This window comes from Ruditapes philippinarum, unplaced genomic scaffold, assembly GCF_026571515.1.
Source record: "Ruditapes philippinarum isolate M1 unplaced genomic scaffold, ASM2657151v2 ctg283_1_1_1_1, whole genome shotgun sequence".
Taxonomy (NCBI): domain Eukaryota; kingdom Metazoa; phylum Mollusca; class Bivalvia; order Venerida; family Veneridae; genus Ruditapes; species Ruditapes philippinarum.
Window position 1 is genome coordinate 25321 of NW_026855710.1, and position 14129 is coordinate 39449.

The 14129-nt window shown below is 33.8% G+C and overlaps 1 protein-coding gene across 1 annotated transcript in view; it reads left to right on the forward strand.

Moving 5' to 3' along the window:
• Positions 1-14129, forward strand: part of LOC132744155 (uncharacterized) — a gene marked incomplete at its 5' end in the record, with an annotated part of 48509 nt that overhangs the window by 23585 nt on the left and 10795 nt on the right. Inside the window, 1 exon segment of the mRNA XM_060732774.1 lies at positions 6914-7063. Coding sequence (XP_060588757.1) covers positions 6914-7063 — 150 coding nt within the window.

Below are 14129 nucleotides of genomic sequence, written 5' to 3' on the forward strand. Positions count from 1 at the left end.
ACTTAAACAAGATATGTTTGTAAAACATGTATGCCCCCTATCAGCAGCCAATTAGTCATGTGATAAGGTTATTATGCATGACTTCTGACCCAGTGATCAAACAATTAATAAGGGTTATCAAGTATCTACTGGTCATGACCTTAACCTTTGACCCCTTGACCCAAAACTCAATAGGGGTCATCTGCTGGTCACAACCAATCATCATACAAAGTTTGAAGGTCCTAGGCCTAAGCGTTTTTAGTTAATTGATTGGAAACCGTTTTTACCTACAAGGTCAATGTGACCTTGACCTTTGACCCCTTGACCCCAAAATCAATAGGTCATCTGCTGGTCATGACCAATCACCATACCAAGTTTGAAGTTCCTAGGCCTAAGGGTTCTTTAGTTATTGGTCGGAAACCGTTTTAACATACAAGGTCAATGTGACCTTGACCTTTGACCCCAAAATCAATAGGGGTCATCTGCTGGTCATGACCAATCACCATGCCAAGTTTGAAGTTCCTAGGCCGAAGCGTTCTTATTGATGAGAAACCGTTTTTACTTACAATGTCAATGTGACCTTGACCTTTGACCCCTTGATCCCAAAATCAATAGGGGTAATCTGCTGGTCATGACAAATCACCATACCAAGTTTGAAGTTCCTAGGCCTAAGCGTTCTTAAGTTAGTGATCAGAAACCGTTTTTACTTACAAGGTCAATATGACCTTTGACCCCTTGACCCAAAACTCAATAGGGGTCATCTGCTGGTCACGACCAATCATCATACAAAGTTTGAAGTTCCTAGGCCTAAGCGTTTTTAGTTAATTGATCGGAAACCGTTTTTACCTACAAGGTCAATGTGACCTTGACCTTTGACCCCTTGACCCCAAAATCAATAGGTCATCTGCTGGTCATGACCAATTACCATACCAAGTTTGAAGTTCCTAGGCCAAAGGGTTCTTAAGTTATTGATTGGAAAGCATTTTTACCTACAAGGTCAATGTGACCTTGCCCTTTGACCCCTTAACCCCAATATAAATAGGGGTCATCTGCTGGTCATGACCAATCACCATACCAAGTTTGAAGTTCCTAGGCCTAAGGGTTCTTTAGTTATTGATCGGAAACCGTTTTTACCTAAGAGGTCAATGTGACCTTGACCTTTGACCCCAAAATCAATAGGGGTCATCTGCTGGTCATGACCAATCACCATGCCAAGTTTGAAGTTCCTAGGCCGAAGCGTTCTTTAGTTATTGATGAGAAACCGTTTTTACTTACAATGTCAATGTGACCTTGACCTTTGACCCCTTGATCCCAAAATCAATAGGGGTAATCTGCTGGTCATGACAAATCACCATACCAAGTTTGAAGTTCCTAGGCCTAAGCGTTCTTAAGTTAGTGATCAGAAACCGTTTTTACTTACAAGGTCAATATGACCTTTGACCCCTTGACCCAAAACTCAATAGGGGTCATCTGCTGGTCACGACCAATCATCATACAAAGTTTGAAGTTCATAGGCCTAAGCGTTTTTAGTTAATTGATCGGAAACCGTTTTTACCTACAAGGTCAATGTGACCTTGACCTTTGACCCCTTGACCCCAAAATCAATAGGTCATCTGCTGGTCATGACCAATCACCATACCAAGTTTGAAGTTCATAGGCCTAAGGGTTCTTAAGTTATTGATTGGAAAGCATTTTTACCTACAAGGTCAATGTGACCTTGCCCTTTGACCCCTTAACCCCAATATCAATAGGGGTCATCTGCTGGTCATGACCAATCACCATACCAAGTTTGAAGTTCCTAGGCCTAAGGGTTCTTTAGTTATTGATCGGAAACCGTTTTTACCTAAGAGGTCAATGTGACCTTGACCTTTGACCCCTTGACCCCAAAATCAATAGGGGTCATCTACTGATCATGACCAATCACCATTTCAAGTTTGAAGTCCCTAGGCCTAAGGGTTCTTTCGTTATTGATCGGAAACCGTTTTTACCTACAAGGTCAATGTGACCTTGACCTTTGACCCCTTAACCCAAAAATCAATAGGGGTCATCTGCTGGTCATGACCAATCTCCATACCAAGTTTGAAGTTCCTAGGCCTAAGGGTTCTTTTGTTATTGATCAGAAACCGTTTTTACCCAAGAGGTCAATGTGACCTTGACCTTTGACCCCTTGACCCCAAAATCAATAGGGGTCATCTACTGGTCATGACCAATCACCATACCAAGTTTGAAGTTCCTAGGCCTAAGGGTTCTTTAGTTATCACTCGGAAACCATTTGGTCTACGGACCGACAAGTGCAAAGCAATATACCCCCTTTTCGAAATGGGGGCATAATAAAAATAAATAAGTAAAAAGTAAATTATTAGAAAATGGAAATATTACAAGAATATTACATGAATGCTGCTCAGAAAGCCTCAGTTGTTTAAAGCAGCTTTTTCCCCCCATGTAAAACATTTTTATGCCCCTTCTTATTTGGGTTATGAGTTGGGGTCATGTAGATCTACCATCGACGATTCATGCTTACATTTGGATTTTATGTGGCAATAAGTAATACTGTAGCAGCAACTTTGTTTTGATGCCATCATACAATAAAAGTTTTATGTGGATAATATGGTTTTATGTGGCTTAAAAGAACAATGGAATAGCTACTTAAAACTATCATGTTAGAATTTCATCCATCCATCCTGCCAGTCCTCTGTAGACTGGTTTGTGTCCATTGTGTCCTTATAAATGCCTCTTCACAATTTGAAGAAAGCCCGTTCATAATTCCAAAATGGCAACTTCACAACCATATGAAATGCCATTATCACAATAAAATATTTCTTTGATTGCTGCCTCAAAAAAGTATTATAACAAAATTTCATTATGTATGTAGCAATGTCAGATTTAAATACCTTGAGAATTTCAAGATATTTACAATTTGATGAATTGAGAGCTTTTTAAATGTTTTAAGTTGAAATATTCCAAGTGATGTTTTTCTTTTATAAATTGTGTATTGTAAATTTATTTTTACAAAATGTGTAAATACGGGGTTTCGTCTTCACAATTTTAGGGAAATAACACTAAAACTTTACAATTTCAAGTAAAATTGCACTTTGACTTTCACTGATCGAAAAGGCCCAGATACACAAAAGCTTGTCCGGACTACTCCTCATAAACTACTGGTGCAATTTTATCCAAACTTTACAGGAATGATCAGTACCAAGTCTAGTGGTGCACTGTCCGTCTGTCTATCCGTCTGTCACAAAACTTGTCCCAACATGAAATTGGCCATCATGAGGCGACACATGTGATCACTGATCGCTCTTGTATTGATCCAAAGGTCAATCAGAAATTCAAAGTATGTTTTAATTTAGAACATTTGTAGAATTCTATCTAGCCTTGAGAAAAGTGTGCTCCCAACGCAGCATTAATGATGTCCAATGTTGTATATAAAATTCCAAGTGATGTTTTTCTTTTATAAATTGTATATTGTCAATTTATTTTTACAAAAATGTGTAAATATGGGGTTTCGTCTTCACAATTTTAGGGAAATAACACTAAAACTTTACAATTTCAAGTAAAATTGCACTTTGTCTTTCATTGATCGAAAAGGCCCAGACACTTTTAAATTATTTTTAAATATATATATTTGGTCACTTGTAACTCCAAAAGTATAATTTTTAGTGTCATAAAACTTGAAGAATAGTTGTCAGCATGTGAATATTTGTCATATTGTGGTAATTTGTCGCAAATTTGTTGGAGAGTTAATGTTTAAAATTTGCCTTTGATTTAGCGAAAATTAGCATACTTAGAGTAATGTCACTTGTCACAAAAGTCATGAAATTTTATGAGACTGTTTGATTTACACATCTCAATAATTTGGCTCAAATTCATTGGAAATTAGCAGAATAATTTATTCGCCCCTGATGAAGCAACAATGGGCATAATTTGACTGAATATTTGTCATTTGTAACTCCAAGGGTATAACTGCTAAGTACAAGATTTTTTTTGGTAACAATACAGCAAAATGTGGAGGCATTAATGATGTCTGGACACATATTTTTATTCACATTAGTAGTTCAACTTGATGACATATGTGCAGATCATTTTTTACAGGCCTATCAATTATTTATTGTTTTAGAAATGACCTTTGATTTTAGTTTTAAAAGCAGAAAAACATCAACATATTATAGCAAGTTTGGAAATTTTTTATGAAGTAGCAAACCTAATTTCTTTTGTCTATAAAATGTCTGTAATTTTAAGTGCTTAGAATGAGAAATGATGTTTTAAACTACATTTCTAGCACTGTCATAAATAACATTTGTCTGAACTGTCACATTCAGTAGCAAACATTAGAATATGTACATAGTTTGTTAATGCATTTAGACACCAAAGTTGGCTAATCATATTCATATTAATATTTTCATATTTAATTAACCCTAAATATAATAAATGGGTGGCAGCAACTGAGTCTACCCATGTGACAAATACAAATCAAGATCAACCAACACATCTGTGCAACTGAAATACATGTACCTTTAAACACTAACATAGCATAATAAACATTGTATAGTTAAATATAAAGTATGATGAACATATCTATGCTGCCTTTGTGACTCAGTAAAAATGGTACTACACAGTATATATTTTGATGTGCGACATTTGTGTTATACAAACATAGCGTTAAGACGCGCTAAATGTAAGCGATACTTATAGGCGTGTCAACGAAAAAAAATATTCTTTTTCACTTGAAACAGTCTTTATTTTGGGTATGTCATAAATAGAATATTTTATTTGTGTTGGGTCAATACTAAATTTATTGAGCTTGTTGAATAAAATAATATCACCAGAGGCTCGCATAATATAATTTTATTATACCCCCAAAAACGAAGTTGGGGGGGTATATAGGAGTCACCCTGTGGTCGGTCGGTCGGTCGGTCGGTTGGTCGGTCGGGCGGTCGGTCGGTCGGTCCAGACGTCCGTTGCATTTTCCTTGTCCGGAGCATAACTTGAAAACTTATGGTTGGAATTAAATATAACTACATACAATGGTCAAGCACATTGAGAGGAAGTGCAGTGCACAAGAACCATAACTCTATCTTGACTAATTACAGAGTTATTGCCCTTTGTTACTTTTCCTTGTCCGGGGCATAACTTGAAAACTACTGGTTGGAATTCAAAACAACTTCATACAATTGTCAAACACAATAAGGGGAAGTGCAGTGCACAAGAACCATAACTCTATCTAAAGTAATTACAGAGTTATTGCCCTTTGTTGCTTTTTCATTGCTTTTTTTTTTGTCCGTTGCATTTTCCTTGTCTGGAGCATAACTTGAAGACTAATGGTTGGAATTCAATATAACTACATACAATGGTCAAGCACATTGAGAGGAAGTGCAGTGCATAAGAAACATAACTCTATCTTGACTAATTACAGAGTTATTGCCCTTTGTTACTTTTCCTTGTCCGTGGCATAACTTGAAAACTACTGGTTGGAATTCAAAACAACTTCATACAATTGTCAAACACAATAAGGGGAAGTGCATTGCACAAGAACCATAACTCTATCTAAAGTAATTACAGAGTTATTGCCCTTTGTTGCTTTTCCATTGCCTTCTTTTTTTGTCTGGACCATAACTTGAAGACTAATGGTTGGAATTCAATATAACTACATACAATGGTCAAGCACATTGAGAGGAAGTGCAGTGCATAAGAACCATAACTCTATCTAAAGTAATTACAGAGTTATTGCCCTTTATTACTTTTCCATTGCTTTCTTTTGTCCGGACCATAACTGAAGACTAATTGTTGCAATTCATTATAACTTCATACAATGGTCCAGCACATTGAGAGGAAGTGCAGTGCACAAGAACCATAACTCCATTTTGACTTATTACAGAGTTACTGCCCTTTGTTTCTTTTCCTTGTCCAGAGCATGACTTTAAAACTACTGGTTGGAATTCAAAACAACTTCATACAATGGCCAAGCACAATAAAGGGAAGTGCAGTGCACAAGAACCATAACTCCATCTTGACTAATTACAGAGTTATTGCCCTTTGTTACTTTTCCATTGCTTTCTTTTGTCCGGACCATAACTTGAAGAGTTATTGTTGGAATTCATTATAACTTCATACAATGGTCAAGCACATTGAGAGGAAGTGCAGTGCATAAGAACCATAACTCCATCTTGACTAATTACAGAGTTACTGCCCTTTGTTACTTTTCCTTGTCCAGAGCATGACTTGAAAACTACTGGTTGGAATTCAAAACAACTTCATACAATGGTCAAGCACAATAAGGGGAAGTGCAGTGCACAAGAATCATAACTCCATTTTGACTAATTACAGAGTTATTGCCCTTTGTTACTTTTCCTTGTCCAGAGCATAACTTGAAAACTACTGTTTGGAATTCAGTACAACTTCATACAGTTGTCGAGGACATTAAAAGGAAGTGCAGTGCACAAGAGTCATAACTCAATTTTGACAAAATACAGAGTTACTGCCCTTTGATACTTTTCCTTGTCCGGAGCATAACTTAAAACGTACTGGTTGGAATTCAAAACAACTTCATACAATGGTCAAGCACAATAAGAGGAAGTGCAGTGCACAATAACTATAACTCTATCTTCAGTATTTATAGAGTTATTGCCCTTTGTTCTTTTTCTTTGTCTTTCTGGACTTATTACAGAGTAATTCAATTAAACTTCATCAATGGCCAACCATTGAAAGGAAATGCAACATACATGAACCACAATTATCTTTAATTGCCCACAACCATAACTCTATGTTTCAATTCTATTACAAGGTATTCTGTTACTAGTAACATCCTCATTTCCGAAGCAGACTTGTGGGGGTATTAATCACATTTAGTGATAGTTCTAGTTCAACTTGTTTAATAAATTTAGTATTGAATCTACACTCATTTAATATCCTTTATTGTTTAAAATTATTTCAGTATGTAAGTATAGACGTACAAGTTGGGAGGAATGTGACGCCACATCAAACATGCGTGTAATGATAAAAACTTTAAAACGTGGAGATCCTGCGCAATGTGAACCTACACAGACTGTCGAGAGAAAATGTAAAGGGAAAAAGAAAACTAATGGTAAAATTTTAAAATGACTATTTGAGACCTTCCTTGCTTTGAAGGAAGTAAAAAAAAACTTTCATAGTACTCATACCATGTTTTTATGTCTGTTTTCATTAGGAGCTTAGAAAACAAACACTGACTTATATCTTGAAATCTGTATATTTCGTTATCAAACTTAAAAAAAGCAATTACAGCACTGGGATAGTGTTTCTTAAATGAAAATGAAGAATTTTAGGTGAAAACAATACAACTGTATCAACTTCTGGCAAATATTAACATTGTATAGTCATCCTGTCTACAATAATTGATTGAATTGGACTGTTTACTAATATTAGTTATGTACATATATATATGTATATTTTGAACAGATGATAGTGCACAATGTAAACAACTGTAATCATATATATCCCAAGGTGCTACATGTAGGTGGAGGTTATATGGTAAACCATTTACCATATTGTTACACAACCACGGAACCTGTCAAAAAGTCTTTGTAATGAACTTATTATACTGCAAAGTTGCTTTCTTTGATTTAATAAATAATTTGATAATTTCTGTATAAACAGAAAAAAAAATAGATTAATTTGTGGCAGCAGTGTATATGAATAATTTTAACATCATGATCATCCAATAAAATTGTTGTTACAAATATGAAGTATTACAATACTTTGTATGTATTACTAAATAAGATGAGAAGGTCACATATACAATGCTTTTTGTTTTTGGAATATCCGATAATACCCTAAATATCTACTTGCCAATCTTCTGTAGTTTAGAAGTTAACAACGTTCATTCAGAATAAAAATGAAAAATATCCTAACAAAACAAACAGTTGAATGATACAATCACATTAGGCTGCAGTATTATATTGCAGGAATGAGTTGATGGTGAACAATTCTATTCACAGTTATTTGATATTTTTATGTAATAAATGGTTTGTTTGATCATGTAATTTGTCAAACTGTCGCTTGTTTTATCATGTAATTTGTCAGCCTGTTACTTGTTTAATCATGTGATTTGTCAGTCTGTTACTTGTTTGATCATGTGATTTGTCAGTCTGTTACTTGTTTAATCATGTGATTTGTCAGTCTGTTACTTGTTTAATCATGTGATTGGCAGTTTGTTTAATACTTGTTTGTCAGCCTGCTACTTGTTTAATACTTGTTTGTCAGCCTGTTACTTGTTTGATCATGTAATTTGTCGGTCTGTTACTTGTTTAATCAGTCTGTTACTTGTTTATAATCATGCAGTGTTTGTTCACCTTCATCATAGGAACCCATAGGAACTGATCCCCCTTACTATATTATGTTTATACATAGCAAGTACCCCTGGCTTACTGAGGAGTGTAGCACTTACAACTTATCATGGATATTACCAATATGGTACTAAAGCAACTTATAATTCTATACAATAATGTATCCTGGTATATTTTGTTAGTCTCTTAAATGGACTCATCGTCGGATACCCACGATTGATAAACATGTCACATAACATGCAATCAAAATGATGAATGTTAATGGTTCGGCCATGGGTATCCGATGATGAAATGGACTCCACTGAGGTATTTTGACATAGCGTTAATAGAAATAGTTTTTCTATTTGATGTAGGTCTAGAGTAATAACTTGTGTGCGAAATTTCAGATCATTTGCTCAATACAATGTGTTTTTCCAGAATAATTATTCTAATGGTAAAAAGTAAAACAAAGTTAAAAAACATTGCAGCACTTTTCAACCAAATCAGACTATACAGGCTGGTCTGGCAAAGGTCAATTACTTGTGGTGTTAGCATTGTAGGTTTTAATTATTGATCATAAAAATTGTACAACTAATTGACTACTTTCTCCACATTTAAAAGCGTTGGCCCGAATTTAAAATGCTGTGATTGTTTACTTTGTTGTTAAGAATTATAAATAGTCAAACTTTAATCTATTCCCTTTTAGAACTGAAGCAGGATAGAGAAAACAGAAAAAAAGAACATTTTTTTTATTCATTGCTCAGTCATAATAATGTTTCCTGAAAATTATGAGAAAATGATTGTTATTTGTTGACACATGAAGAGTTCTCGTGATATTGAAAGTGGCAAATTACAACTGTTGAAACCTTTAAATCTCTCAGTAATTCTCCAGAAAGAGAGGATATTCCAGATCATTGTGATATAGAAATTCAGATTTTATAAACATTTTGGTATAATAGGAGATCCCTTGAGAGGAATGAAAACAAGAATAAAACAGGTAAAAATTGCTGAGTGAGATTGATTTAGTCTATGCATGCAAGATAATAAAAAGTACAATCTCTCATAATATTATAGCACAAAGTCTAAACTGTGTGCAGCTAAGAAAAAAGATTCACATTGAAATGTTTACTTACAATAATCTCAGCCGATTTAAACAATGACCTGCTAAACATGATTAGTTTATAAATAATTTACAAAGTATTTTAGTTTGATTTGTGAAGGAAGTTATAAAATTATAAACATACTCATGAAACTGTTCCTGGAATCAACTAGTGCTGTGCAATGAGTGTAAAGTTTCTTGCTCAAGGATACAGCTGCTTGCTCCTTACGGGGTTTAAACCCATACTGCTAGAGATACTGAGATAATACTAGTGTGATGTGCTCACCAATCAACCATGTTGCCTCAGTGTAGAGCTAGGACAATTTATTTGTCATCCATTCACTCTGACCAGGCTATACTGTTTTTCTCAATTCATGTATTTTATATTGATATCCCTTAAACTTTAAAATTAATAGACTGCTCCAAAATCAAATAAGGGCAAATCCATTATACAAATTCAGCAAGGTGAGAGTTAAACATGTCTGATTTGATGGCTGCTCAATTTTAGTAAAACTTTTTAAATAACCACAGGATAGGAAAAGCAGGGGACATCTGTTACACTAAGTCAGCAAAGTAAAGGTTAATACTCAATTGTAGACTTTATCCCTTAATTATAATCTGCCCACATTAAACTGAAATAGAAAGAAAAGAAAATCATTCATTCTGTATTGATCAGTTAAAAATTCAAAAGCAATAGATTTTTTTTCAATAAAAGTGGAAGGTTAAATACAAGTCTAAATGGCATGCAATAATACTTCAAAATGGAGTTTCTAAATCTTAGTGACACAGGAATTGAGATTTATAGAAATGTTTTAGAAGCCTTCTATTTATGAACAATTGTTGTTTCAGACATGAATAGAAACATTGAAAATTAGAACACAGTGACTCAATAAAATGCCCTTGATACTTAGTATGTCAATAATACACTTTTGTTAAGTGGTTTAAGAGCTGACAAAGTACAATCATATATAGCATTCTGGTGTAGACAAGACAAATCTGGATTTGTTACATGTGTATAAATCTCTGTATATTACCAACACTAAAGTAAGGTCTATACCACCAGTATAAAGTCTGGCAAACCAACACACACATGCAGTCTATAGGTCATCTGGTTAGCTCAATAGATAGAGCGTCGGACTGTGAATCAGGGGACCCGGGTTCGATCCTGGACAGTACAGGTCATTTTTGTTGTGATTGATCAAGAAATCCTTTCTACAGTCATTTGCACTGTAACTCTGCTCTGGCATGTACAGAGGTTATCAGTTCCTTGTGAAAATAAAGGCAACTAGTACTGGTAAACTGCTTGACAGTCTGCCAAGGAAGGATGCGGTGGCTGAACTGTGCTCTGATAAATTCAGTGTGGCTTACTGCTATGATCCGGAGTGAAAACTACCAACGACACCACACCACATCACACATGCAGTTTGACCTAAACCATCTATAGAGTCAGACCAACCATAAATATAATATCAATTATACAATGCAATAACAATACCTGAAATAACAACAATATGGTTGGTTGGTGAAAGTATCATACATATGATGTGATGCTGACACTGGGGCCGTTTTGTAAAAAATTGTTCATGTGTTGACCAAAATTTGGTAAAAGTGGCGTTCCCTCTGTAATCTTTACAGAAGTTTTTACATTAAATGGCAAAGAATTGTGCTGTGTATGTGTATGGAGGTGAAAGAGTATGTATATGGGCTTCAGTCTCACTTTGTGATTCCATTAAAACAAAAAGTAAAACTTGATATCAAAGTTATCTATTACCATGAAAGATGAACTAGAAGTATATTTATCCACTGCTTCTGCAACAAATGCTTCATGGACCCAGCAATGGACCTATTGCTTCTATGGAAGCTCTGTCCAGTATAATAACACTTAAAATTTCAATGATATGATATTGAAATCCCTTAAAATATCAAAGGACATCTAAGCAAGTTCAATAAACAAATTTAGCATAGAACCACAGGAACACTAACATCAGCTGAATATATTAATGTCATGATTGAGAAATTTTACATTTGATATCTGTCGGACAGAGTTCAGCAATTCACATAAAGTTGCCATATTGTCCCTTCACAATCATTGTTTAAGATAAATTACTCTACAAGGTAATGTTTATAGATTGAAATGTCAATTCAGTTCAAGTTTATGTGTCTCTTACATCTTAGGTTATGTCTGTTGGTCTTTACTCATTTGTATTCACTTTTTAGAGATTATTATTTGAAAATATTTGACGTTATTGGAGGTTTCTATAAGGTATTGAGTTCTGCTATTCTGATTGCCCTACTGTGTTAATATATTACTATTACTATTATTGGTTAACACATGAAGAGTGTCATTGCTGATGTAAAGAGGTGAAACCAATCTGACTAAAGTTTAGATCTACTTATTTCTTCACTGTAGATTTGATGATGATCGTATATGTTTCTCCTTCTTTATTATTCTGACTACCCGAGAAAGCTATTTAGCCATACAATCAAACCGCATTTTCCAGAAAGGCATAAGAAGAAGTATCAAAATACTGTTATCTGTGTAAGTTTAACAAATTGTTGATCTTTGTTAGAAGTATTTTTTAACAAATTAACTTAATATATTAATGAAGTCAATTTTTAATGGGCAAGATTGTTTTGCCAGTTTACCTATATGGACAACATCATGCTTGCTCTAGAAAGTAAAACTTGGATCTGCAGAATTTATTGATGTCTTGATTGTTTGAGAAACTCAACATATATGTCTGTCACATGCAGGGATCATTCTAGGGGGGCGATTTCCGCGATTTCTCGCAAAAAATCACCAAAATCTCAGAGAAATTTGTGAAATGAGAGAAAATCTCGCACGGCAATTTGAGCCGGAAAATGTCTATACACAATCTAAGGAATGCTGAAATTACACAAAAAATATGATGAAAAATCACGATTCCCATCAAGAATTTAATTTAAAATTGTTTATTAATGAAATCGGTGTAAAAAACTCCAAAAAGTAGTCCAACACTTTGAATTATTTAACCTAAAATAATTGCCGATCGGAGAATCGCTAATTCACCGTACAGAAATACGGTATGATGGCTAACCTTTATCTATCTTTAAGTCGAGAATTTACACAAAACACTTTTAATTGATTTTAATAAAAATTGTTAGACACAGACTAACATAAAAATGGACATGTCAAAAATAAATCTACCAGTAAAATTTGTCTTCTAATGTCACATCAACCACGGGTAATTTTGCCTTAAAGAACAAATTTAAAAATTTTGTTTTACGATTCCTGATGAAATAGCCGATAATAAATGTTCTTTTATTGAACAAAATATTTAATTTTATATAATTTGCAATCAGCAACAGCTAGAATTGTGAATGTTTCAGCGGAAAACAGACAAATATTCATTTGTCACATATTTTCGCGATGTCGTGATTAAAAAAAATTCTAAAAGGAAGCCGAGTGTTATTCAAAGGTGATTTATAACACTATAAATGATGTTTATGAATAAAAATTACTTTAGTTATTGTTTATATTTTTGGATATGGAGATATTTGTCATTATGTGTTCAGGTCACATATTCAATGGATATTTTTTAATGGAGGGAGGTGTGTGAAGAGAATCATAAAGAAAAAAAAATGAAAGGTTATATAAATATTCTTCAAATCTCAACAATCACTTATGTACAGTACAGTGTTGTCCATTAGGAACATTGGCTGCAAATAATAGTTGTAGTAGATATCCATGTATAATTCTTTTATATTTCAGAATAAAGGTGTTATATTTATTTTCACAATTAGAATTTTATTATGTTTAAAAAATCACAAAAGAAAAGGCATAGGATGTGTTAAAAAAGTGAAAACAAAAATCACTGTAATAAACAGAGCTACATCTTCTTATATCCTCATTAGATAAACAATGTTTATATGTACAGTGATTTTTAAAAAGTTAGAAATTTCAATATTTTTAACCTCGCCCATCATGAAAATTAAATCTCTCAAGAAAATCTAATTTCTCTCATTAAAATTTCTCAAATGAGAGAAAATCTCTCACTAAAAATCCTGACCAGAATAATCCCTGCACATGATATAAAGAGTTCAGCAATTTACATAATGGGGCCCTACTATCCCATTACAATGTCATGGTTCTATTATATTTCTCTAAAGTCTGACATTAATGGATTTAACATCAATACAGTTGAGGATAAAGTGTGTCTTACATTTTAGGTCTCATTGTATTTGTATACTCTCTAGAACAGGAGCTCTGTATTGAATTTAACTTTATTTAGTTGAAATGGAGTGTCTGAAATACATTGTGCCTAGCTGACTGAAATACATTGTACATAATGAATTGTGCAAGCGTTTGAAATACTGGTACATTGTTTATAGGTGTCTGAAGTATATATTTTACAGTAAATAGGTGTCTGAAAAACATTTTGCATTGGTACATGTAGGTATCAGGAATACATTGTACTTAGACATACATGGTGCAAAGATGTCGGAAATAAGTTATGCATTCATGTCTAAAATCTCTTTTACAAGAAATATATAGCTATATTACAACATATATTTGTGGTGATTTACAATAATGTAACTTACTTAAATTGATAAAGTTTTGAAACATTTTGTTAATATCATTTCGGTACAATAGAAGGTATGCATAAAAACATGTTTGATGTGTCATATGTCATATTTTATAGATACAGAAAATTATACATAGATTGTCAATCAATCTATTGTGAATGACAAGGATGTAGAATAATACA